At 40.4% G+C, this 27216-nt stretch overlaps 1 protein-coding gene, 1 long non-coding RNA gene and 1 pseudogene across 11 annotated transcripts in view; 1 reads left to right on the top strand and 2 right to left on the bottom strand.

Annotated features, from left to right (window-relative positions):
* The window catches only part of Magi2 (membrane associated guanylate kinase, WW and PDZ domain containing 2), a 1485406-nt gene extending 1476391 nt beyond the window's left edge, over positions 1–9015 (bottom strand). For 8 of the 9 annotated variants that reach the window (XM_006535743.4, XM_006535748.4, XM_006535745.4 and 5 more), the window contains exon 1: positions 813–9015. In XM_006535743.4, coding sequence (XP_006535806.1) covers positions 813–1113 — 301 coding nt within the window. In that variant the 5' untranslated portion in view covers positions 1114–9015. The remainder of the gene's footprint in view (positions 1–812) is intronic. The other variant, NM_001170746.1, reaches the window with a different exon arrangement.
* On the top strand, positions 1847–26034 carry 4921504A21Rik (RIKEN cDNA 4921504A21 gene). Of its 2 annotated transcripts, NR_102341.1 has the most exons (4): positions 1847–2261; positions 18080–18174; positions 21230–21317; positions 24477–26034. It is a non-coding gene; the product is annotated as an RIKEN cDNA 4921504A21 gene (long non-coding RNA). The 2 variants fall into 2 exon arrangements; NR_102342.1 differs by lacking the exon at positions 21230–21317.
* Positions 24486–24725, bottom strand: Gm32102 (annotated as a pseudogene).
* Positions 26035–27216: the final 1182 nt, after the last annotated feature.

Genomic DNA, 27216 nt, shown 5'->3' with positions numbered 1-27216 from the left:
CTAGTCAATAAGAAAATTCCAGTCAATGAAGAATACTTAGGGGAACCCTTGTAATGCCGCAGTCTGCCTCCCCTTCCACATTAGAAAGCTCTCCCAGCTCCCCGCTTCTTAATCTCTGCCCCTCCTCCTGCCTGCTGGCCAGGGGCGATCTCTAGGGTTAGTCAGTCTGCACGTGACTCACGGTGCCCACATGACATGACCATGGGCGGGGGAGAAAGACCGAGGAGTGAAGCAGGGAAAAAGTTACTGAACACTACCGGTCAAAGCGTCCAAACCAATTTGTCCCTTTCCTTCCTCTCCCGTCAGTGATCCCTAGGGAACCGCTACGGACCAAGGTGTCTCCAGACTAGTTTTGGATATCCTGCAAGGGGTCTCCACTTGCCCCAATATTCAGAGCTTCTCCCATTCTCTCTAGCGACAGCTCTGCACCTCAAGTTGCTCCATCTTCCTTTCTTCCTCCTCCCTTGCTTTCCTCCTTCCCCGAAAGCTCTGTGTCCACTGTGGACATGCCATTGGCGCACATTCTATTTGGCCTAAAGCTCAGAGGAGGTCAGACAAGGCCAAGCATCTTCCAAAGGGGAGGGTCCAACTGGGCAAACTAAGTTGCCTGCTACAGTACCACCTGGCTTAGCCGGCCAGCCAGCCCCCCAGTCCCGGTCCCCCTAATGCTCCGAACACAGTTACCGTGCTCTCTGGACCCCACCCCGCGGTGGCGCAGCATACACCCATCCAACACCCGCGCCCACCCTGTTAATGCCATCCCCACGCCGGGGTCCCACCGCCAGGCAGAGCACCGAACAAGCTGCGCTCACCTTGCTTGACACACTTGAGCCGGAGGGGGTCCTTGCAGTGTTTGATCACGGCCAGAACGTCCCTGATGGTGAGCCCCGCCACGGGGGTCTCGTTCACCTCCAGCAGCAGCTCCTCGGACACCAACTTGCTGCCGCTTTCATAGGCCACCTTGCCCGGCTTCACCTCCCCCAGGTAGGGGAACTGTCCGTTTTCCGCGCCCCCCTTCAGTTCAAAGCCCAGCTGGCCCTCCGGGTTCCTGCCAATGACACTCTCGTGGACTTTGCTAGTCCAGTGGCTTTTCTTTTTCAAGCTTTTGGACATGGCAGTAGGGTGAGTCGCCTCAGTTCCAGAGGGTCCTTTGGGAAGGAGGGTCTGGGAGTCAAAATCGGGATGGAGGAGCAAGGGGGCCAAGGGAAGAGGGTGGCAGACTTTGCCTTTCTCTCCCTCTGCTCCGCGCTTTCCCTCTTCTTTGGATGGAGTGTGGCGGAGGAAGGGGGAGGATGAGAGGGACGGCTGGGCAGAGGTAGGAGAGCTTGGGTGAGGTTGTGCTGTCCCTTGAATGACACTCAAGGCTTTGGCCCCGCAGCGGAGGAAGCTGTGGTGGCGTTGGCGGCGTTAGCGGCGGTGGCGGCGGCCGAGCCAGCGCGAGCAGTGGCCGAGCTGGTGAGCGGGTGGCGTGGGGGTGGGGAGGAGGGTAGGGATGCCGGGGGCCACTCCTGCGTGCTGCGAGTGGGGAGCGCGCGCGCGCTCGCCGGCCTCTGTGTTGTTAGCCGATATCCATGGCAGCTGCAGTGGCAGCGGTAGGGAGCGCGTGTGTGTGCGCGTGTGCGCGTGTGTGCCTGTGTACTAGTTGTACTGTACTGGCAGGATGCAAGCGGGCGGCGGGGAGGGGGGAGCGTTGGGGGATGCGAGCCGAGGGAGGAGGCGCGCGCACCGAGTGGAGCGCCAGGGAGGGCTTCGCCGCCGTCTCCCTCCCTCCGCGGCTTGACCCGGTAGTGAAGGCGCTGGGAGAGGCAGGCCCCGGGCCGCCCTGCAGCCTGCGGGAGGAGGCGGGAGCCGGGAAGGAGGGGAGCGGAGGCCCGACATGGGCAGGCCGGTGAAGAGAGCCGGGATCCCTGGGTGGACCTGTCTTCAGCTTCCCTGTGAGCCGGGCTGCTAGCCTGCAGGACGCCCCGACTTGCCCACACCCCAACACTGGACAAAGCAGAAATCCGGGGAACCCGATGCCGAGCCTGGTGGCCCATCTACAGCACAGTCTTCTGGGGCTCCATCCTGCCACAAGGAAGCTGGAGTTCGGGGTCCCAGCATGGAACTGCAGAGGGCCTGGCAGGCGGAGCCCGTGGAGAGACTTCACTATTGGCTCGCTCCACTTTTTACAGTCTTTCATTCCTCGCAAAGTTCTCAGAAGTGCCCCTCCGATAGAGGAAAGTTAGAGGAAGGAGTCTGGTCGTCCTGGATGCAAGAATAAGGTGAAATAACATCTGCAGAGCAGGGCCATGTGTCCTCTTGGAAGAAACTGAAGAGGATTGAGTGGAGACAGGATAGAGGAGGGCACCTGCCCTAGTTGAAGAGTGGAGAGGGGCGGTGGGGTAGGTGTTAGGGAGATAAATGGAGTAAGAGCCTAGACATATAAATGGTGAGTGTAACCTGGACAGGAGTCAAGTTTTAGGTTAATCAGACAAACAAGTCTGCTACAGGAAAGAAAAGAAGGCTCTTGGTGGAGCGCTGTACCCCCATCTAGCTCCTTCCCCTTCTCCAAATTTAGAGCCAGGTGGAAAGCTAAGCAGGACACAGGGGGCTGAGGGCTGCTGACTTCTCCAGTCAAACCCTGAGTGGTGCTTTTTGAGTTTCCGTAGCTTACATTCCATTTGCTTAACTTTGAAATAATATGTTTCAGGCAAAAAGAAAAAAAAAAAAAGGAACCACTCACCCACTCATCTTTGTAAATCAGAGTATGGGAAGGAATTATCAGCAGTTAAGAGCTTTGATGTCTGGGATGTAGTGTGGGAGGAAAGCAAGGCGGTTCAAAAGGCTTAGCTGACCCAGACAGAAAAGAGGGGGTGTGTATCCTGGCTCTGGGGCTTTTCAGGAGTGCCACGTTTAGCAGGCTGTTCCACCTTTCTCTGGTTGTTTCCTTTTAAATAGGGGTAACAGTACTAGTGGGGCCTGGTGCACTGAGAAGACAGACAGGCAAGGCAGGGAAGGGACTGCCCCATACAGGTTTGTTGGCTTTGAACAGTAGGTTCTTCCTCTTCAGCCCCACCCCCACATCGTGGAGAGGACAGCAAATTAGGTCAGAGCTGAAGATCTTTACAAAGGATGAATTTGCTTGACTTTGTGCCTTTTTCCATTTGAGAAAAGTTGGCTATGACTGGTGAGGACTACCCAGTCCTTGGCCTTAAGGAATGCTCCTGAGCCAGCAAGATTTCCATTGAAAGGCCAGTCTCATGAAAAGTTAGGCTGAGGATTATAAAGCACCATTCTAAGTGGAAAGTGATAGAGGCAGTGAAGAACAGAATTTGCATTTGTTTAACAGCAGTTACAAATTACCTCCAATGTGTCCGCTGTTATTCTAATTGTTTATCACGTATTATGGTTATATTATATAGTTTATATACTTTACAGGTGAGGAAAGGAAGGCACAGAGATAGATTGGACAGAGATTTATTTGTTTTATGTCTTACAAAGTTATGCACCTAACCAATGTGACAATAATTTTATGCATTCAGACCCTTGCAGGTTGTCGTCACACCTGTATGTAGTCACTGTCTTGAGCTACTCCCTCTAACCCATATTACTTAGCACATGTCATAGTAGGACTCAGTATAGTGTGACCATGGTTTTAGGCCTGTTCCTTTTGTGGGACAGAAGAAAAACAGGGAAGCAGCTGCTTTCCCTAGGAGGCTCACTCATACCATTCTTAAGCTGGCAGAGCCACAGAGCTCTCTGTCTGCTCCTAGACCACCCTATATTGACTTGTATGCAGCTATTGGAATCAGAATCTCTAAACACCTCTCTCTTCCTCCTACATAGTTTTTTATTTTGTCCACTTGACACACATTTATATTTTTTTGGGAAATAGAACTGCAATTGAAAAAATTGCCTCTGCCAGATGCCTATCAACAAGTCTGTAGGGCATTTAAAAATTATTAATAATTGATGTTGAAGGGTGAAGTGATCCCTACTACTGGGAGTAGTACCACCATGGGCAGGTGGTCTTGGGTAGACTAAGAAAGCAAATTGAGCCAGCCATGTGGAAAAAGTAAGCAGTTATCCTTTGTTATCTACATTTTGATCCATGCCTAGAGGTTCCTGTCTTGAGTTCTTGCCCTAAATTTCCTCCGGGGTGGATTGCAGAAAGAAAATCAACTCTTTCCTCCCCAAGTTGCTTTTTTTTCTCAGTGCTCTATCACAGCAACAGAAAGTGAACTAAAACAATCGCCAACAACAATGTTAGGCTTTGTCAGTGTTAGAGTGGTTCAGACACTTCTGGATCCTCTATGAAGTTGTTCCGATCCCACAGCACAGAGCCTCCTACTAAGAGAGTCTCTCTGGCTGGTCACAGGCTTTCCTGAAAGTTTTCCCTGGCAGTGCAACTGGTATGTCCCCACCAGCTATATGACATCTCAACCAATTTTTTGACCATTGAGCAATGACCACATCAACATAAATGAGATTGAACTACATGGCTTTCTGCCTTGTCAGGATGAGAGGGGAGAGCAAAGAAATGGGTGGTCTAGATTTTTCTCTCCTTGGGTTGAATGCTATCCTATAGCCCTGTAGGAAGTAACTGTTTTCTATAGTAGGTTTTTCTGTATTTTCTAGAAGTGTCTTTGCTATCCTGCCTTCATTTACTATATACACACACCTATACGTCATAAATTCACTGAAGTACTGGTATGTGTATCAGTACATATACATATACAGTATACATATGTATGTATATGTATATCAATGCTAATTTTCTAATTTAATACCTTCTCCATGCTAGGTAAGTACTATACCACAGAGCTATATCCCCAGAGCCCTCAATATTTCTTTTTTATATATATATTCCAGACGAAACATGTTATATTTAAGAATATATTTGCATGTACATATGCCTATATGCATGCAATATTAATTAGTGAAAAAAGAGACATGAATTTGATGGAGACCATGGTGTGAGCGCCCTACTTGCCAGCAAAGCAGACACCACAACAGGATCCTTCTGCAACACGTTTATTGGGAGGGCATTTACTGCGTAGGCAAGAAGACCCCGAACCCAGAACTGGTGCTGCTTATATAGGCCTAGGAGAGGTGTGTCTCACACCGGGATTGGTTATGCATTCTACCTCATTTGCATGTTACTCATCTGATTGGTTATTCTCTCTCAGTACCTCACTGAGCCTCATTATCATAACTCATTTGCATGTCTCTCATCTGATTGGTTATTCTCTCTCAGTACCTCACAGAGCCTCATTATCATGCCCGGGCCAGGCAGTGACTTGGTGAAAAACTTTACTGCATATGTACACATTGGTTGTTTACTCAGACTTATGCGTGGTGGCCAGCAGTAGCCAGCGCCACCTTGTAATGGCATATGTGGCTTCCCACACTATGGGGGTATATGGGAGAGTTTAGAGGGAAAGATAGAAAAGGGAGAAATGCTGTAATTACATCTCAGTAAAACCAAGCACTATGAAAACAACACCCCCCAGTTATTTAGCATCGCAGCTAAGAGTTTTCTGAGCAGTAGTTCAGAGAATGCTCATAGCTAGGCTACTAAATGAGTAGACCTGGTCTGGGGGGGGGGCATGTGTACTCTTTTAATTACTGGCTTATAATTCTTTGTGAGTTATATTGAAAAGTGGCCAAAAGTTCATTTTTACATTTCCTATTTATAAGATGAAAGCATAAGAAAACTTGTTTCCTAAATTTTAAGCAACTACTCCACTTTTCCAAAATTAACCAAATATTTATTAATAGATATAAAATTTTATTAAATGTTTATTTTATCAAGATAATAATCATGTTTGCATCTGTAACAAATTTTTGCATTATTTTAACTTGATTTTAAGTGTAAAGAACTCTTTATTTTTATTAATTTCATTTATTAAATTACAAATTCCATACAGTTATGTAATACATTCTTATTACTCTCATCTCTGATGTAGACGCAAAAAGATAAATATGGTATATTGTGGTCTGAAGGGAGTGTAGGGGAAGAGGAGGAGGGAGAGAGCCCACATCCCACCAAAGTTCCTGTGCTCTGGGCAGGCAGACATGGGAGGACTGCCAGACACTTTCCACTCAGCTCTGGGTGGACATCTGGCTATGTGAAGCCACTGGACCCCACTTGACCAGGAGTGGACAAGGGGAAGCCCCTGATACCAGGGGCCCGAGGGGCGACACTCTCGGCCTTGGAGATACAGGAGAGAGGCCAGAGGGAGAGAGGATCCCATGCAGGCGAGAGTCTTAAGTCTGGTCCGTGGCTGGAACGCAGGAAGGCCTTCTGACAGGAGATTAGGCACAGCTCCTTAGAAAAAAACCTATTCCATCGTCCAAGCACAGAAGGCCTTGATGAACAAAGACAGTCTATGGTTTTAGAGCTTTATTGTAGGAAGGCAGGGGAAAAGAGAGAAAGTAGAAAGAGAGAGAGACTGGCCATGGCCAAGAGGTGAGAAGGGGGAAAATGAGAAAGAGAAGAAAGGCTTGGGTAAGAGGGAGAGTAAGGAAAGTAAAAGCTTAAGAGAGTAAGAGGGAGAGAGTAAGGAATCAAGGAGAGAGAGAGAGGTTAGAGATGGAGGAGAGAGAGTAAGAGAGTGAGGAGGGGCCAAGCAGCCCCTATTATGGTGGGCTTGTTATCTTGTTGTTGCTTGGTAACTGGGAGGAATCTAGCCTGAAGGTCAGAAACTGGGGACATTGTCTACATGACTAAAAGACACATGCTTCTCTTGTGGGGACTGTGGGGGCAGTAAATTCGACAGGAGCCAGGGGTCCAGGAGATATGAGGGAACGCCTTCCATCCAATGTAGGTGGGAATTTCTACCACCGGGTACTGGGGTTCCACACCTCAGCTCAACTGGAGACCAGACTGTCTGTGCATAGCCCATTGTCCCACAGTATGTATTCACTTACATGTAGATATTAGCCATTAGGGAAATGATAGCCAAGCTGCAATATGTAGACCCAGAGATGTTGGGTATAGAGGAAGGGACTAGGGAGGACACATGGATCTTTTGGGGAGGGGAAACTAGAGTACATTATATATATAATGGATGGATGTAAATGGGGGGAGGGGGAGAGGGAGTTGAGGGAGGAATGTAGGGAAAGACAACTAGAATTGACAGGCATTTGAGGATTGGTCGAACACAGTGCAAACTTTCTCAAATATACAAATGGGGGAGATGGAGTCCTAACTGGCCATCTCTTGTCAACAAATGAAGTTCCAGTTCCTGGACTGGGTTACATCCAGTTGAATTGTTGGCCAAAGAGTCCCATGGAAATATCCAAGAAATCCAGGCTGGTGCCAAGGTAACAGGTTGTTCTCTAAAAACTAAAGATCTCATTGCAGAAGACAGCACACAAACAACTCTTGGACAGGTTGAGTTAGTGCCTACACAGAATCTTCATCCCTATGTTAATGTCTTTGGTAACAGAAGCTACGTTGCAGGCTATCAAAAGAGAAACATAAATACCAACCAAGAAGCAAACATTTTGATCTACAAAGCTGTCCACGCTGCAGACTATGCTAGGGCAATGGTGGCACAAAAGTTGTGGAAGTAACCAACCTAGATCTAATTTGATTTAAGGTCTATTCCATAAGAAGCAACCTCTCAATATTTGTTTATTAAATTTATTTCTCCCAATCTCAGTATGTCATTTGTCTTATGACTAGATTTCTACTCATATGAAATTAAAGCAAACTGTTTAGAGATATCAATCTTGGTATTCAGAATTTGAAATATGTTTTTGAAAAAAATTAATTAATTTTACTTATTCACTTTTCATCATGGTCACTGCCCACCTCCAGTTAACCCCCTCCCACAAATTTCTCTCCTCCTTCCTTAATCCCCTTCTCTGAACAGGTAGGGTCCCCCTAGGTATTTCCTGTGTCCTGGCACTTCAAGTTTCTTTGAGGCTAGGTGCTTCCTTTTCTCACTGAGGCCATACAAGATAGCTTAGCTAGTAGAATATTTCCCATGTATTGGCAACAGCTTATGGGATAGCCTTTGCTCCAGTTGTTCAGGACCCACATGAAGGTCAACATGCACATCTGCTACATATGAGTGGTGAGGCCTAGGTCCAGCCTGTGTATGTTCTTTGGTTGGTTTCTCAGACTCTGAGAGCTCCAAGGGTTCAGGTTATTAGCCATAAAAACATAGGTATAGTGTACATTCCACAGACACAAATAAACTAAACAACACAAAGGGTCAAATGAGGAAGTACTTAAAAGGAGGAATAAAATAGCCATAAGAGCCAGATGGTGGGAGGAAATTAGGAGGGAGAGGAGATGGATAAGGGAATGTGGGATTCAGGATCAGAAGTGGGAAAGGACAGGAGAGATGGCTAAATGGCCATGAAAATGAGTGGAAATCGGCAACTGACAGGCATGAAGAAGTGGTGAGCATCTCCAGCAACTGGGATAAAGGAGGTACCAAGAATCAATGAGAGTGATCTTAGATGTGACTCACAACGTTGGGGACATGGAACCTGAAGAGGGCACCTCCTGAAGACAGGATCCCCAAGTGGAGCAATAGAGATACCAACCCACCCACAAAACCTTCAGCCCTTAATTTATCCTATCTACAAGTAATGCAGGCATAAGAAGTGAAGCAGAAACTGAGGGAATGGCTAACCAATAACTGGCCCTACTTGAGATCCATTCCATGGGCAAGAACCAGTCCCTAACACTATTAGTGATATGCTGTTATGCTTCAAGACAGAAGCATGTTGTCCTCTGAGAAGCTCCACCCAGCAGCTGACTCAGACAGATGCTGACATCCACAACCAAACAGTGGATGGAGCTTGGGGACTCTTATGGAAGAATAGGAGGAAGGATTGTGGGCTCCTAAGGGGATGGAACTCAACAGGAAGACCAATAGATTCAACTAACCTGAACCCTTAAAATATGCTTCTTGCTGTTCAACCTTCACTAAGTAATTTAACTCAATCAGTGCATGTGATAACTTGTTAAAACGTGCTGGAATGTATATGACAATGTTAACCTAAGCATCATATAAAATAGGAACATCCTTTAAAATTTTAAATTGTTACTAGAATTGAATATATTATTAATATAGGGACTCAAGGTAGCAAATATCTGAATGGTTTTCTATTACAAAGTATTACAGCAGTTCTCCGGTGTTTATATTTGTTAATTTATTAAAGGATGGAAATAAACAGTCATCGGGAGCAAGTGTGTTCTGTAGACAATACTACAGAAATCAACACCATTTTGTGATCTCTCAAGTGTAAACTTTCCATTGATTTGATAGCTTTCACTTCTGAGGTCCTGCATATTTCCTTGCTTTTTGTTGCTTTCTTGAAAATTTTTTTATCTTATATGTATGTTAAAGCAACAATTTCATGATAGCATTCTTTGGGTAGAGCATAATATTAGACATGACATACTTGAGAGAGAGAGAGAGAGAGAGAGAGAGAGAGAGAGAGAGAGAGAGAGAAACAGACACAGAGAGAGACGATTAATTTCTATGGCACAGGTGCCACAGCTCCCTTTGATTGAATTAGAAAACCTTTCCCCTGTCCTTTACATCCTTTTGCTTCTCATATTGTGTCTGTCTTTGAAAGAATGCCTGAAAAAACTACTGGGTGATTTCTGCTCTAGATTAGAAACTCATAAGGAACACCTGGAAATTAACTTTTTCCCCATAATACTTTTCCAAGTGCTACCCAAGCGAGTAAAAGAGGCCAACTTGCCTTCTTTAGTAGCAAGAAAATCACAGATATAATATCCAGCTTGAGGCTCCCTTGCAAGATTTTACTGAAGTTAGAATTTGGCCTGAAATCACCTCCTTTCCTATCTTGTTTATTCTGTAACTGTCTTCTTTTAGAATGTTTTCCTTAATAACCATTTATATCAAATCTTCTTCTCAGTGTATGATTCTATAGACTCAAGTTTAAGAGTTTACTATTTGGTTTTACAAATGAGGAAGTACAGGTCTTTATATTCTAAATTACTTAAATTACATTATCAATATAGATAGAATTGTGATTTTGACACATGTTTATGTAACATTAAAGCCCTTAGCCTAGGTTTCATTTAAAGACCTTATTAACTTTATTAGTAAATATATATTTTTGTTTGACATTTGTAACTAAAAGTGGGTAGAAAATTTAACATTTGATCGACAGACATAAAAATTTTATCTTGATGTTAACAAATATATATCTCATCTAAAAAATTCTTACACACTTTTGGAATGGTGGCGGTTTAGTAGATGTTCAGACAAGGGTTCTCTTGACATCAAGAGAGAGGTGGGCAGTTCTGTATTTTTTTTTAATTCTGCTGTTTCTGTAATAAGGTGACACAAATGGTAGTTTACAGCACCGCACTCATTTATAAAGTTTGGCTGAGACTTCTAACACAGATCATCTTCAGTTACAGTTCAAATATTAATAGAATCTGCTCTTTCTGGAAGTTGGGAAATATGGGGAGGCATTTGTATCCCTTTATCTGGTTTGAGATCACCTTGTCTATATCCAAAACCATAGTTTCCATCAGAGTCCTCCATGCACACCTTCACACTGATTCATATGCTAGCACTTTCTAGGAGTCCTGTGATTACACAAGGCCATCCAGAAACTCCATGGTCTTATTTTAGACTTAGCTGATTTAGCAATTTAAGTTCCATATTCAACTTCTCTCCACTTTGCTATATAGCACCACACACTCCGAGGCTCTGTTGGTTCAATATTGAACTCTTTCAGAGAGGACACTGCTCTGCTAACTATAGTTTCATAGAACATACTGTCTCCTCTCATTTTCCCTCAGTTCAAGGTGACATCATGTATACAACAGCCTTTTTTTAAATATGCCTGTAAGATTGTTAACCCAGATGAGTTAAGATAATAGAGATCATTTTAGATTTTCAGATACTAAAATAAGGCCTTGGAATATAAGGAAATTCTGAAATTTCAAAACAAATTTAGTGATGTTCATATTAGAGCAAAATGAGACAATGCTATAGACAGTCTTTTACCACATTTTAGGCCTAGGCCATCTCAGAGTTCCATGTCTTTCTAAAATACAGTCCTTTATCCACCAGATTTCTACCAATTCACCTGAAGAAGGACTTCTCGGCTCACCTCTGTTTGAAAAATTAATTCTGCTGTTTGTTCCTATTACAAAGGGCTCTCTTAGTCATGTGTCTCCATATGTTTTGTAGAACTGTGACTTCTGAGAGCCTTCATTGTTTTCAAATCTGTCTTCTGCATCAAAAATGGATGACACAATGTAACACAGCACCCATGGCATGCTATCTTTCTCTCTTTGGATCTGGAACATCAACTGGCACAATATCAAAGCTCACCATTTTTTTTTCTTAAGGCCAAACTAATAGTTTTATAACTTTTATCTTACAGCTGCTTTCTTTATATATATTTTATCGCTTATAAGATTATCCTTTATATCCACAGTAATGACTTAGCATGGTAGAACACTGAGATGCACACATTGGCAGATATTGAGATACTTACAAATGAGAATTCATTTAAAATAAGAAATTAGATTCTTAAATTTGAGGTAGCCTCAGATCAGAGTCTGAGTGATGCTGGCGATAGTGCTGGTCAGGGCAGCTAGTGATGCCCTTTGTAGTGGGTCCATGGTCATATTTATCACATGCTTATGCCTACTTAGAAACAGTAACCTAGGTTATGTTGATTTGCTTTGTATATTGTAGACCCTCAGATTTTTAATCCAACTATATCTAACAGTAAATTTTTACCTATTACCAACCTCAGCAGAAAAAAATTTTCATCTAAAAGTTCATATAGATTTCAAGTTTCAGTCTAGAGTTGGCTCACATTCTTACTCCTATAGATTAGTACTTTTTCCTCCAAGATTTGCCTCCATTGTGTTCTAAGAGGACCAGCAATGAATACTGGATAGCTTTCTTTTCTAAAATAATTATTTTAAAATTTAGTTCTTTGGAAATGTGTGTCATATATTTTCCTGTGTATTTTGAACATATGCTTAAATACCAACCCCCACCTGCCCTGCTGCCCACTATGACTCCTGCCCAACTCCATGCTCCTGTCTTATTTTTGTTAATTACCTCCAAGTGCAATTCGTTCTATGGATGTGCTCCTGAGTCTGCAGCCATCAGTGGTGGCATGGTTACCCTAATAGCAGCCATGTATCCAGAGCATGTAACATGCCTCAGAAGTCATCACTGTCAAGAATCCCTCCCCCTAGGGTTGGGCCCAGGGGCCCTTCCCACACATGTTAAAACTCTTGACAGGCTTGTTATTATGCAAGTCATCTGATGGTAGCCACAGGTGCTGTGAGTTGATGTGTACATCAGCTGTGTCATTGTTGGTGCAGTCCAATGATTGCCTGGCAATCATAGAATGGACCCAGTGTAAGACCAATAAGAACAAGTGAAGGTCCGTGTCAGAAGTGCACAGAATATACGACCCAATGCTTTACTGCTCTGACTTTATCAAACAGAGTAGAAGACAGAAAAACAAACTCTGACAAAAAGCAAAACTTAGTTAAATGAGCAAGAGTCTTAAATCATTTTCATTGCAAAAATGTCTTAAAGAACATTGTTCCTCATAAAGCACTTCTGCTTGAAATTCATGGCCATGAAAATATTCAGATTAGAGAAGAGAGCTGGAGAAGAAGTTTTCTTATAGCATTTCTCCTGCTTTACCAGGGGGTTCATAAATTGTAGGGATGTTTGACTGGCTCAAAAAAAGAAAGCACATAAAAATGTATGCATTTTTGTTCTGTGACTTTTAAGTTTTTCCTACTTTAAAAAATATTTTATAATATTTTTATTAGATATTTTCTTTATATACATTTCAAATGCTATGCCAAAAGTTCCCTATACCCTCCCACCGACCCGCTCCCCTACCCACCCACTCCCACTTCTTGGCCCTGGCGTTACCCTTTACTGGGGCATATAAATTTTGCAATACCAAGGGACCTCTCTTTCCAGTGATGGCCGACTAGGCCATCTTCTGCTACATATGCAGCTAGAGACACAAGCTCTGGGAGTACTGGTTAGTTCATATTATTGCTCCACCTATAGGGTTGCCCACCCCTTCAGTTCCTTGGGTACTTTCTCTAGCTTCTCCATTGGGTGCCTTGTGTTTCCTCTTAGAGATGACTGTCAGCATCCATTTCTGTATTTGCCAGGCACTGGCATAGCCTCATACAAGACAGCTATACCAGGGTCCCTTCAGCAAAATCTTGCTGGCATATGCAATAGTGTCTGGGTTTGGTGGTTGATTACGGGATGGATTCCTGGGTGGGAGAGTCTCTGGATAATCCATCCTTTCGTCTTAGCTCCAAACTTTGTCTCTGTAACTCCTTTCATGGGTGTTTTGTTCCCTATTCTAAGGAGGAATGAAGTATCCACCCGTTGGTCTTTCCTCTTCTTGATTGTCTTGTGTTTTGCAAATAGCTTTTCCTATTTTTATATATCTTAATAGGTTATCCACTGAGAAACTAATGTCTTCATTATTATGTTGAATGTATCCATAAAATAAGCTAGAATAATACTTTCTGGATCCTGAGACACATACTTTTTTTTTCCTCACTCAATCTACACATAGTATTGCTGCTTGAACATTAGTATCTGACTTGCCCCCTTTAACTCTTTTTGTCTCTTATTATTTACAGCCTGCCAGTCTTTCATCATTAGTTCATAGTCCACCAAACTCAAAAATACATTTTTTTAAATTTCCTGGTATTTCTGAGTAGAATTCTTAGACATTGCAAAAGTTTTAGATACTTTGATTTTGTGACATCAAATAGCTTTGTCTGTTCTCTTTTTCACCTGTCCTCTTTTTGGAACTAAAACAAAAAAAGTCCACTTTCCCACTTTTCACTCTGTGAACTCTAAGACTTTTAATGTCATCTTATAATGACATTATAGTTTTAAGTCATCTTATAATGAAAGACTTTAAAATCTTATATGTCCATATATACACAAAACCTAGCAAATAAAATTTGCTTGTGTTTTACTTCTCTGATGCTTGTTTAAAATTATTTTCACTAAGCTTTCCAAATACACATCTTAATTTCTTTAATTTTTCTCTTTAGGGTTGCTTTCCACCTGTGTACTGACACTGTCTATCAGTGGAACCTAGAAATCACTAATTTGGTTAGTCTGTGTAGCCAGATAGTTCCAGAGTTCTCCTTGCTCTACCTCCCAAGTGCTTGGACTATAGACAGGCCACTGCACCGACTTAGCATTGACTTGGGTGAATGGGTCTCTACATTTAACAATAGTGAGCAAACAAGTAGGGCCAAATGATCTGTGGGAAGAAATTGAACATGTTAGATTTTGAAAAAGATACAGTTACATGCCTTTTCTAGTCTTTGGATAAATGTATTTTGAGAATTTTTTTAAAGGTTAATTACTTCCTTTATCAATTGATTGGAAAGTACGCAAATATGCAGATGAACATTTGGAGAAAATGAGAATAAGGTTCTAATCATAATAGTTTTAATATTCTTCAAAGTTTTCTAGGCATTCTTTTATATAATGTAGTTTGTTTAAACAATTCTGTGAATCATAGATGTCTCTGAATATGATGATACTAGTCATCTTATTCTAGGCTTCTCACCCAAATATGTGTGTTTTATAATATTCATATAAATATATATTAGATTAAACATGTGCATAAAGGTATTCTAAAGCATATAAATCCATATCATCCAAGTATTACATGTGATTTCATGGAATTTATTACAACAATTTTCTTAAATGTCTTTGAAGTTCTAGATTAAATAAAGAGTATTTCAAATTCATATGTAATCAGCTAAAAATGGTTTTATCTACTGGACTCTTAACAGGTGACTACATATATTTCTATCACCTTTCTTCCAAATTCTCATCAAATCATCCAGCTTGACTTCTGAACTATAGTTTTCTTGAGATTGTAACTTTTCTTTTCATTCCACACAAAGGCTGAGAGAGCAAGGGAGACTGTTAGCAGGAAGAAAGGAAATGCATGTAACGACCAGTAAACATGAAGAGAAAATGACTTGATACATTAAATGCAGCTGACACTAATACATTTAAATTTTTTAAAGGGTTTAAAAGAATAAGATAATTCAAATCTGGGAAAATGGTGAGGATTGGGCAAAATGGTCTCTTCTACAATCTGTCAAAGAGAATGATTCTTGAAGTTAAAAGGAGAGTGTGTTTCTCCAAGAAAAATTATAAGATAGGCTCTGATGTAACTGGAAATCATTTTATTTTCTTTTTAATATTTTAATTCTCAGACTACCTTTACTAGTTCATAGGGCAAGATATTTTCAGGAATTGTACAACACAATTGAATTTCTGTATAAAAATTGGACATTAGGGGAGCCAGTCAAATTAGGAAATAAAGCTATTATAAATTAGAAAAAAAAGATGACTTTCATGAATTCTAGGTACAAAGTTGACATTGAGAAAGAAATGATAAGCTAGAATAGTAAATAAGTCATAGCAATCATTTTTATTGATCAAGAGTGACTTCCCCATTGTGAATCTTTGGCAGTTTGATTACTAGGTATGTATCCCATCACTGCCTTGGTTATATCCTGCTATAATCTCAAAAATAAGGCTTCTACTGTGCTACTTTATATCAATAAAGTTTTATTTTGAACAAGCTCTAGTGTTCCCCATATATGGCTTTCTAGGATTGCACAAATTAGGCCTGCTTCTTTCCTCTCAGTAGCTCTGAATGAATTCCATGTCCTATTCAGTTTCTCTTGGTGATTTGTATTCAACCTGTAAATCATCCTGACTACAGATTCTAAATACAAATACATTTATGGATATACTTTTAATACTTTTCAGTTGGGATTTCTGTGTTAGGCTATGTTTAAAGTTTTATTTATCTATTCAATAGTACAGTTGGTAAGAGAGCTAGAAGTAAAAATACATCACCTTTATTTGATGTAAATAGATGTTTGGGGATTGTTGAATTGAAATTGAAGATCAAGGGGCATAGAGATTTTATGTGAGTGTGTGACTGTAGAATCCAAGGATTCACTAAGGTATTTTATAAATTACAACATAATGAACATATTATATTTTCCCTTCAAGACTTCCAAATGTTTGAAAGAATTTTAATTTATAAATAAGTACCCTTCTAAATTCTTCATTACAGGAAATGGTAAATAAAAATGTAATTTTTCATACAGCCATTGGAAATGTGCATCCTTGTTTGTTTCTCTGGAGACCACTTAGGTTGGTGTGCAGGGGTAGAAAAATTTACATACGAAGTATTTTTTAATCAGTTAGAAACATCTTTTATATTCTGTTCAAAATGCTTCATTATTTGGTCATGTTACCTGTTAGTTTTGCAGTAGACCTATCCCTTGGAAATAATCACATGTGAACATCTCTGCAAAGAGTCTTTTCTACTTTAGTCACACATATTTGGATATTGGTAAAGGAATATATCTATTAGAGAATACACAGTTTGTTCCTAGCTAACTATTCCCAGGAGCCTTTCACTGCACCAAATGTTGCTTGGCAATTTCTATGATGTTCTCAGCTTCATTTGCAAGAATGAAAAGTGAAGAAATACAGGGAGTGTATGTTACATAAAGTTGTAAATCTGGTATTTATTCTTTCTTCGCTTCCTTCCTGTGCACAAGATTGATGCATAAGAACAGCATAAAGGTTAGAAAAGGCTTAGGAGCAGCGCATCGTTTGCCTACAGCAAAGAAAATCTCTCCTAAGAAGGGAGTTTTAAAACTGAGTTTGAGTGACAATTTCAGTTTGGGAAATATGGAGGAGGGACGCTTCAGCTGAGGGAAAAATGCATTTGTATCCTAAGGTGGGAAAGTAATCTAACAGAAGGTAGATCATTTTATTATTCATTTATTTATGAAACAAATAAATTTATGAAGTCTCATTATTTTACTTGGTTGGAGCACCCCATAGATTTAGCTTGTAAGACCATCTACATTTTTTGGTCCCAGTCCAAAGCTAATTGTCCACAACCCTTTATGATGTGCTCTGTGTGTTTTTTTTTTTTTTTTTGCATTCTGGGACATTTTAATGTTATATTTCAGGATTCTCATTTATTTATTCCTGCCTGATAAGTTCACTGCACCCCAAGCACTATTTGCTTTAGGGCTGCCTCTCTGCAGAGCTTTATTTCCACCATTCACAGAATTGCTTCATCACTGTGTCTTACATGATCTGACATTTGATTGGCTGCTCCAAAGTTCTAATGTGCATGTCTGCTTTCATCCGTAGTGAATGTGTGAATATGTGATTCTAATTCATCACTGTACATATGGCCCACCATAGTACATATGCAATATATAGCACTGACAACAATATTTACTTAATAAATCAGCAAAATACAGTAAATAATTTTATAATGATTTAGTTAATATGATATTTATCTTCAAACTATTTTCAATGATACATTTCTCCTGGTTAGAAGCTAATATTCACTATATTGTTTATCATCATTTAATTCAAAATAATAAAACTTTAAATGTGATTACTCTCATTAGATGCAAATTATATTCATGAAAATTGCCAGCAAGATTTTGGTGACAGGACCCTGATATAGCTATCTCTTGAGAGGCTATGCCAGTGCCTGGCAAATACAGAAATGGATGCTGACAGTCATCTTTTGGATGGAACACAGGGCCCCTAATGGAGGAGCTAGAGAAAGTCCCCAAGGAGCTAAAGGGGTCTGCAACCCTATAGGAGGATCAACAATATGAACTAACCAGTACCCCCAGAGCTGTGTCTCTAGCTGCATATGTAGCAGAGGATGGCCTAGTCGGCCATCAATGGGAAGGGAGACCCTTGGTCTAGTGAAGATCATATGCCCCAGTACAGGGGAATACCAGGGCCAGGAAGCAGGAGTGGGTGGGTTGAGGAACAGGGTGGGGGAGGGTATAGGGGAATTTCAGGATAGCATTTGAAATGTAAATGAGGAAAATAATAAAAAAAGAAAAAAATAATTTCTGTAACGATTCTACATTTTTTTTTATTAATGAATATATTTTTCAGTGTATCAGCATGGAGAGACCTACTCATGAAAATCACATTTTAATCTTTTTAATGGTTTGTTTCTTTCATTTTAGGTTAGAGAGGTTGAGTTAATGTTTGAGGCATCATTCCTTACATGCTCCAGAGCACAGATTCTTAACTTGCAATCTGAGGACTTTTCAACGACAAGGTGCGTGCCAGAAGCAGAGGCCTACATGTGAAGGTGGTAGAAGAAAGATGGTGGTGTGCAAAAGATTTGTGAAATGCAGTGGTGATTCAATAGTTTAATTACTTCTTTTATATTTTGAGATTATACTACATCATTGCTTCCTACCATTTCCTTCCTGCAAACCCTCCCATCTATCCCTTCTTCATCTTTTTTCAAATTCATGGCATCTTCCATTAAACGTTTTACACACTCACGCACATGCACACTCACATCACCACTCCACCACCCCCACCCCCCACCCCCCACCCCCCCTCCACATACCCTGCTCAGTCTCTATAATGTTACTTTTATGTATATCTTCAGTCATGTCCCATCAGAGATTTAATTTTGTATAGCTTTCTCTTTGGTCTGTTTTCAGTGGTAAGCCTGAGCAAATCATACATGGCAAGTGTCGGCAGTTGGCAGATCATATTTTTAAAAGTACCTTTATGTCTGTCATTCTACAAATGTGTACGAGCAAACTATCATGGCTACTGTCACAGTAAATGGAGCCAAGATCAAGGGAAGAAGAGGAGCATAGGAAAAGCTAATGTCTGCCTCTGCCACTTGTGCTTCTTTCTCTTAGAGTCACTCAAGATTGCACAATGCCTTTAGCCTTTCATTTATACCAGTGGTTCTCAACCTGTAGGTCACAGCCCCCTTGGGGTCAGACGACCCTTTCACAAGAGTCTCCTAAGACGATCAGAATACACGTATTTGTCATGTGATTCATAACAATAGCAAAATTTTATATTTGGGGGATCACTACAACCTGGGAAACTATTAAAGGGGTATAACATTAGCAAAGTTAAGAACCAGTGATCCTCATCACCTATGTGCACTTGAGTAGTACAGAATTCTGAAAGGCACCATCAAAAAGACTTCATTGGAAAAGTGAACTTTAAGATCACCAGTTCTGAGGAGTCTCAGCTTGCCTGCACTCTCTGTATTGCTGTTATCACCTATTTCCCTCCATTAAGTATTTTAGCCATTAGTGTTTTCATTGACATTTCCTCTGCCTAGAATATTCTTCCCTCACATCATGATACCTTGAGTTCTGCCTCTTGGTCCCCAGGAGAGTTCAGAGTCCTTCTGTATCCACTTTATGTAATGCAGCCTCTCCCTTTGACCCTCCTCCTTAGTGAGTAGCACTGCTCTCTTCTAAGCTGCAGGAAGATCACCCTGTTCCTTTGTGGTTTCTCCTGCCTTCTGGTATTCCTTCTGGGTCATCAGTTCTCTGCTCTCTGCTTGGCCTTCTCCCTTTGTCTCTGTCTTCTCTTCTCTTCTCTTCTCTTCTCTTCTCTTCTCTTCTCTTCTCTTCTCTTCTCTTCTCTTCCCTCCTCTTCCTTCCCCTCCTCCTCTCCTTCTCCTCTCCTCTCCTCTCCTCTCCTCTCCTCTCCTCTTCCTCTTCCTCTTCCTCTTCCTCTTCCTCTTCCTCTTCCTCTTCCTCTTCCTCTTCCTCTTTCTCCCCTCCCCTCCCCTCCCCTCCCCTCCCCCTCCCCCTCCCCCTCCCCCTCCCCCTCCCTCTTCTCTTCTCTTCTCTTCTCTTCTCTTCTCTTCTCTTCTCTTCTCTTCTCTTCTCTTCCTACAAGTGCACAAGTCCTAAGTTCACAATGGCCTTTGTCTCAATATTCTGAGCTACCCACATCTGAACATCTCTTTGTGGTAGATAATATTTCTAATTAACACAATTCCCTTTGCTTTTCACAAAATAATCCAAATAATAATGAGGTACAAAATGTTGCTATTGTTGAAGTGGATGCATTCCTTGTCTCTCTAGCCTGGGATCTGAAAGGAATAATATTGATTTGGAGAAACAGTGTTCAGTAGGTTCCATTAGTAAACTCAGTGTATCAGAATGTGGGATATTGGCGGGACACCGCGACTAGAGCTCTGATGTAGACTTGTAGTTGTGCTGGATATATCTTGAAATAAACAAATTCTAACAGGAGACATAATCTCATTATAGACTTGTCTAATGAAAATAATTTGATGTTTAAGAGTCACAACAACCTGGGCCATGATTAAAGTGGCACAGCATTAGCAAAGTTAAGAACCAGCTATTCCTACTCACCTATGTGTACTTGAGTTGTACAGTTCTGAAAGGCACCATCAAAAGGCTTCATTGGAAAAGTGAACTTTAAGATCACCAGTACTGAAGAGGCTCAGCTTGCCTGCACTCTCTGTATTGTTATTCACCTGTTTCCCTCATGTGAAAAAGTCATTCATATCATATTCATAATCTTAGAATTATGAATTACTGGATATTTATTTGCACCGAAGCAAATAGGGACACTACTGTTGGGAGTACCCTTTTTCAGGATGAATGTATTAGCTACCAATGTGGAGCTATTAGTTTCTTGTAGAATTAATTGTTTGGCTACCATTTTAGACAACTTGGTGATGGGATATAATGGACAAAGTAAAATAAGTTATAATTGGAAATGGAACAAAATGTATGAAGGCAAGCCAATACACACATGTGGACTGGAGTCATCTTAATTGCATTCTGTGTCACAAAAAGTCCCTGAAAGGCAACTAGATTCCAATGGAAATTTTCAGAGAGAGAATGCTGTTTCCAAAACTGCTGGCAGAGAAATGCAGGTAAGGAAGGGAGCAGAGTTTTGCCTGAGGACCCCTGCATAGAACAGGAATTCTGCAAGTGACGGAGGGAGGGTCAGTTCTGACTCCCACTGGATGAGACAGCTCATGGATGGAAGCTGTCATAAAAGACTCAAGATCCAGAGTTTCTCAGGTTCTTTCAGCTCTCTCCCACCAACCTGGAGCCCGTGCAATCCAAAATAAGGTACGCTAACTACTGAGGAGAAGAAGAAAGGTAGCTTGGGAGGTGGAATCTCTCTGTTGCCGTTACTTTGTGCTGTACCTTGCTTCCGAATCATGGCTGACCAGGAGGTGCAGAAGCTTGAGCTGTAAATTAAGCCTGGAGATTTTATGACTGTCACTCTGGAAGGACCTGCACTTTCAACGCTTAAAAGTTTAAGTGAGTCAAACACCAGGGGTATTTTTGTAATTCCAGACAGCTACAAGGACCTAACACGGGTTTTACTGAGGAAGAAAATTACTCTATACATCAGTTTTCCAGGAGTACTAAAAGAGAACATAAAGTGAGTCCATTTTGCTATCTCTACTTCTTCAGAATGTATATCCACAAATCACATTTAAAAGTATAAATGTATTTATGCATGTATCATATAAATCATGTTTCTTAAAGTTCATTTTTTAAAATTTCTATTTCATTGTTTGTTCTCTGAATTGCATTTCCATGTCTCCTGTCCTAAATGCCTTAGGTACAAACAAATGCATTTGTATATGTAAGCATCTGTGTCTTCCTTTATAATTAGAGGAATGTTTATTTTACCTGAAGCCCACATGTGATGAGATACATTTGCTATCCTGCCATACTTGCTTATAAATGTTTCTAAAATACAAATCATCTCCAATCACCAGGATCAGAATTAGATTTGAAAACGCTTTCAATAATGTGTTCAAAATGAGGTGGAATTAATTCTAATTGAATTCACAAGAGGACTTGAAATTCGATGTAAATTTGTAATATTGGATTATATTAGATATGAATTAGTATAAGGTTTTGCATTCAGAAAAGTGTGCAATGTTGACGTCTGAGAACCACTTAGCCAGAAAGTTAGAACAGGCCTTATACTTTAAACCTACCCAACTTCATCACATTAGTGTCTGAATTATCTGTCCATTTTTAGTTAAAAATGTTAAACACATTACATACAGAGAAACTAAGATTTATATTTTACCCACAGGTAAGACATAAATAAAATTAGACCTTTGTTGACCAGGACCATTCATGATTGTTGACTTGGCATTGAGAGGGTAAAAAGAATTACCACAAGTTTGAGGCCAACCTGGTCTACAAAGAAGGGTCCAGACAAGTCAGGAAGATCTTGATATAAAAATAAGTATAATTTTTTTATGAGTGCCAAGAAATATTTCTTAACAGATGACTATTTTAAGACCTTAGAAACTAACCTACAAAATACTGGGTTTAGATGTGAAGCATAGCAGCAATCTCTACTTTCAGCATGCTAGTAACAAAGACATTTCATTTGGAACTGACATTGGTAATACCCTGAAAAATATCTTTGAGATTTTGCAAATCAGTCCTATGCATGAAAAAGTAAATGTTTTCCAAAGAAGATTATCGTTTTAAATGAGGTGTGTAAAAATGTTTTAGTATGTAAAAGTTACTATAACGATCTCATTCTCACTAATATAATCCATGAAATGAAGTATGAAGTCTGTTGCAGGAGCTACCCATGAAAAATTAAGTTCTCAAGTATAAGAAAAATGAGTAAGTATTGACATTCATCACTGCCATAGAAATATAGTCAGCCAAATTCACTGGTTCTAATTAAACAGCATTCTGTGGTCAAGGAATCTTTAGACAGCTCTATCAGTTTCATGGACTCTACTCTCCACTTTCCTTTCCTTTCTGGATAGGGTTTCTGCTAAGAATAGAGAGAGTTTAGGCAAAGCCCTCACGTTGGTTCTCATTCCAACAGAGGAGGCATGAGCTTTAATGGAGGCCGAGAAACAAACTCAATGGGATGGGAATGATTTTTTCTTGTCTTAAGCAAACTCCTCTTTTGTTCCTTTCTATTTCTCTACCTCTCCATGGACGCTCAAGAAGGAGCTATGGTGTGGCCTTGATGTTGTACAAGCATGAAGATAAAATCTGGCCTAGAAGAGGGAGGAAAATGAAAGGCAGAGGGACCCAGATTTTCTTTCTCCATTCTTCAGGTTTAGAAGATAATTATTATAAAGTTCAGTAGCAGAGCTGGACTTCTATTTCACGAGCATAAATGCATTACAGTTGTGTCCATCAAAGCAGGAAGCAGCCATTTGAGTGAATTGGTTTGAAGGATGCACAGGCACCTAAGAGTGTCCCTGAAATTGCAGAAAAATATTTAGAGTGTTTTGCTTTATTTTGGTATAGGTGACCCTTTATGATATTTTAACTACTAGGCTTTGAAGTAAATTTTATGACGTCATTTTTAATAATGCAATAAATCTCATTTTCTCATATACATATACTCCATTAGTATAGTATAATGGTGCATTTATTTTAAGCATAATATGATGAGCAATTGAATTTTGGTTTCCTCTTTTCCTTTATCAGAGACAAATCATCTCATAGAGTCAAACTTTGTCCTTTATTCTGCTTTCTGATTGCTAAGAACCATTTTTATGCACACAGCCTCAAATTAGGGCGAAGGAAGTGTTATAACTACTTCACCAACAAGAAACTTAAGACCCTAGGTTGAATTCTTTGTTCAGTGTCATTACTTTTTTTTTTATTTTTTGCATTAGAGAATGAACATTGCCACTTTAATTAAATGTCATAGGTCTATCCCTAGAATGCCCTTCCTCAGCTATCCTTTTACATCGAAGAATAAAATTCACTAAGTCAAAGCAATTCTCAAAAAGAAGGAACGCAGCTGCCACTGGCATTTGAAAACTGTTTCTACAGGTTCCGTGTTCTGGGAGGCCTTTTCGTACTTCACTTCTCAGATGTGAGCAGTGGAGAGACGGCTACGGATGCAGTTCACATCACGTGCCCAATACAGAGAGCACATTTTGATAAGCAAAATTGAAGTAGCCATTATTTCCTAAGACAAATTTAATTTAAATGACGAACACTGTTTTCTGAAGTTTTATTATTCGCTCTGTACTCACCGACACCAGACACTTGGACAATTCAATTGTCTGTAAAACAACATAAGGTTTGGGGAAAGTGGTGCACGAGAACACGCAATGTGGAGTCAGCAGAAGGCAACATTTGGGACTTATCGAAGAGTGTTACATACTCCTAAACGAGAAAGGAAGAAAAGAATGAAAAAGGTTTAAATCAGAAAGCCCAAATAATCTGAATAGGCCACTATGCTGGAAGACAGTGAGCCAGCTAAACAATAGACCAAGACTCTTTCTTCTGTGACATAGCCAGCAAAGCCGTTGATCTCAAAGCAACTTCAAACAAACAAACAAATAAAACAAAACAAAAACAACAACAACTTCACATGTATCTACTGGTGTGATACAACTTAGAAGTACTGGATTCCCATAAATAAAATCTGACTTTTGAACATTTGCTTTCTTACTTATTTTTTTTTTTTTAAACACCAACAGACTTTGTAACTAACTGCCTGTTGCTAACCTGATGTGTTGTCAAGTATTTCACCACTGGCCATTCAATCTGCTTGGTAACAAGTTTTTTGTTCTTCTGTCATCCTTAGGTATGGCCTACTACCTTCCTTTCTGTATGATCTGGGCAAACCGACCGGTGGTGGCAAGAGTAGTGTCAATGAAGTGATCCACACAGCAAGAGAGGCAGTTTCAGTGCGGGAGTCTAGCTGATTTCCTGGCTTCTCCATGCACTTATCTCAACATAGTTCCACGAAGTGATGCACCTGCGCAGTGAACCCTGCCTTCTGCTGCTCGACAGCCACCAGGCTTTGTAACTCAGTTTCACCAAGCTCTGCCATTGTCAGCGTCAAGAGCTTCGCTGTGGTACGCATGCGTGGTCCTGAAAGCAACTTTTGCACTTTATCATCAACTCTAAGATACTCAGGGGCTTCTATCAATGATGAGACACATCTGCAGAAACCCATACTCCTTCCATAGGATCACACGATCCTTGTCCAAGGGCGAACACACAGAACATTGTTCAAACCATACCAATCCTGACCGGAGAGAACAGAGACAAACTGACTCACAGGAGAGAGGACCTAAGTACTTTAATACATTTTTTGAAATTATTATAAATTATTTTACAATATCCAGAGCAAATGAAACTAATTTAAAATATTTTGTAATACACAAGTCCCCAGAAATACTTTGTGAAGTTAAAAATAAAATTTAAAAAAATGGTCTTGCCAAATTTCACTACAAATCATGAATGCTATTTCAAAAATAAGAAAACAACAACAGCAGCAGCAAAAACAACAACTAAAACAAAAACAACAAAGAAATAGAAGATATGAGGATGTTTTCAAAATTAAACCTTTAGAGATAATTGTCTTGGCACAGCTGCAGTTCCAGTTCTGAAGGCTAATGCAGGAGTTTGATGAATTTCAGGGCAACTACGGCTGTGATGACAGTATACAAAGATGAAACACAATAAAAATACACATGAATGAAACTAAGGCTCTATAATACTAATATTAGAAGATAAACACAAAATTTATCTTTCCATTCTTCTTTCTGTGGTGATAAGATGGGAAGTGAGCAGTGATTTTAATTATGTTTACTTTTTATTTGTTTATTTTATTTATTTACATTTCAAATGTTATTCCCCTTCCAAGTTTCCCCTCTGCAACCCACCTGTCCCATTCCCTGTCCCCCTGCTCTAAGAGGGTGCTTCCTCACCCATCCACTCCCTCCTCACCCCTCTCATATCCTCCCACCCCCCCCATGCTTGGGCATCTATCCTCCACAGAACCAAGCCCCACCCACCCACCAATTGATGACCAACAAGGCCATCCTCTGCTACATCTGCAGCTGGAGCCTGGGTCCCTCCATGTGTATTCTTTGGTTGGTGGTTTAGTCTCAGGGAGATCTTGTGGTGGGGGGATCTGGTTGGTTAATAGTTGTTCTTCCTATGGGGTTGCAAACCCCTTCAGCTTCTTCAGTCCTTCCTCTATCTCCTCCATTGGAGTCCCATGCCCAGTCAGATAGTTGGCTGCAAGAATCCACATTTTGTTATTCAAGTATTCCTTAACTATGGCATTGACAAAGAAACCCAGAGAAGTTCACACAATGCCATTTTCCTAATGGTCAAAATCAATTAAAACTAAAAAATAAAAATGGAAGTTATAAATAAACACAATAACCCCTGGGAGAAGCAAACGCATTTTTGTATAACTATTAATAAAATTAATAGAGTATCACTCAGAACAGAATATATTTAATTATAACAATAACCTATACATCTAAACCACCCTCTCTACCCTATAATAACCTAAGAAAGATCTGTGGGTGTGCATACAGGTGAGCTAAACATTTACTTTTTATATAAAATAGGGTTAGATGTTTAACTTCCTCATATACTTAAAGTTAAATAGTTATATAATCGTGAACATTGTTAAACAATGTGAAAAAAAAAGCCCAGAAAAAATGTCAAATATTTTCTTCTATTGATTAAAACAACAAAAGCATGTTATGCATTGTAGATTGCATGTGAACTAGTGGAAAACTTAACAGCTTAATGAGTAGCTAGAATGCATTTAGTTTCTAGAGTTAGCAACTATGCCTCAATATCAATAATCAAAAGATATCAGAAATAGTTATCAAACAATTCAATAACATATTTCTTCATAAATACAATCTTTTTAAAACATATTTGAGATTATAATTTAATTTAAAAATATCTTCCCTTTCCTCCCTCCAAGCCCCTCCCCCATGCATACCTTTTTCAAATTTATTTTAATTTGAATTCCTCAAATTTATGATGGATGATGGATGGTATATATGAAGGCAGGAGCCAGACAAGACAGTGGCACAAAGCAAGCAATTATAGACTTGGTGTCATGTTGCCTTGACCTTCAAAGATCTGTGGTTGCAGTTAGGAGGACCTGCTGTTCTCATACACGAGGTGAATAAGCAGCTGTCCATGAGGGGAAAGAGAGAAAGATGAAATGCACAGAAATGTGTTGTAAACTGCAAATATGGAAAGCGATAATTCCCAATTTAATTTCCACACATGTCACATCTCAAATTCATAGAGTAGTCACCTTGACAGAATATCTGTGATGCCACATGAGTACATACAATAGATGTTCCCCTGATTGTTTTCAACAAAGACCTGGGTAACTAAACAGCTGAGAATGGAAAAATACAGACATTTCTGGGACAGTTTAGATAAAGGACACTAGTGTCACGGGATCCAAAACAGTATCACAGTTCTGTGGTTAAATTAGAGGATATGCGGAGTTTGGCCCAAGTCCATTTCACATCACTTCCAAGTATATTAATAAC

The sequence above is a fragment of the Mus musculus genome, chromosome 5, assembly GCF_000001635.26.
Source record: "Mus musculus strain C57BL/6J chromosome 5, GRCm38.p6 C57BL/6J".
In the NCBI taxonomy this organism is placed as follows: Eukaryota; Metazoa; Chordata; class Mammalia; order Rodentia; family Muridae; genus Mus; species Mus musculus.
This window is presented reverse-complemented; position numbering and strand designations above follow the sequence as displayed.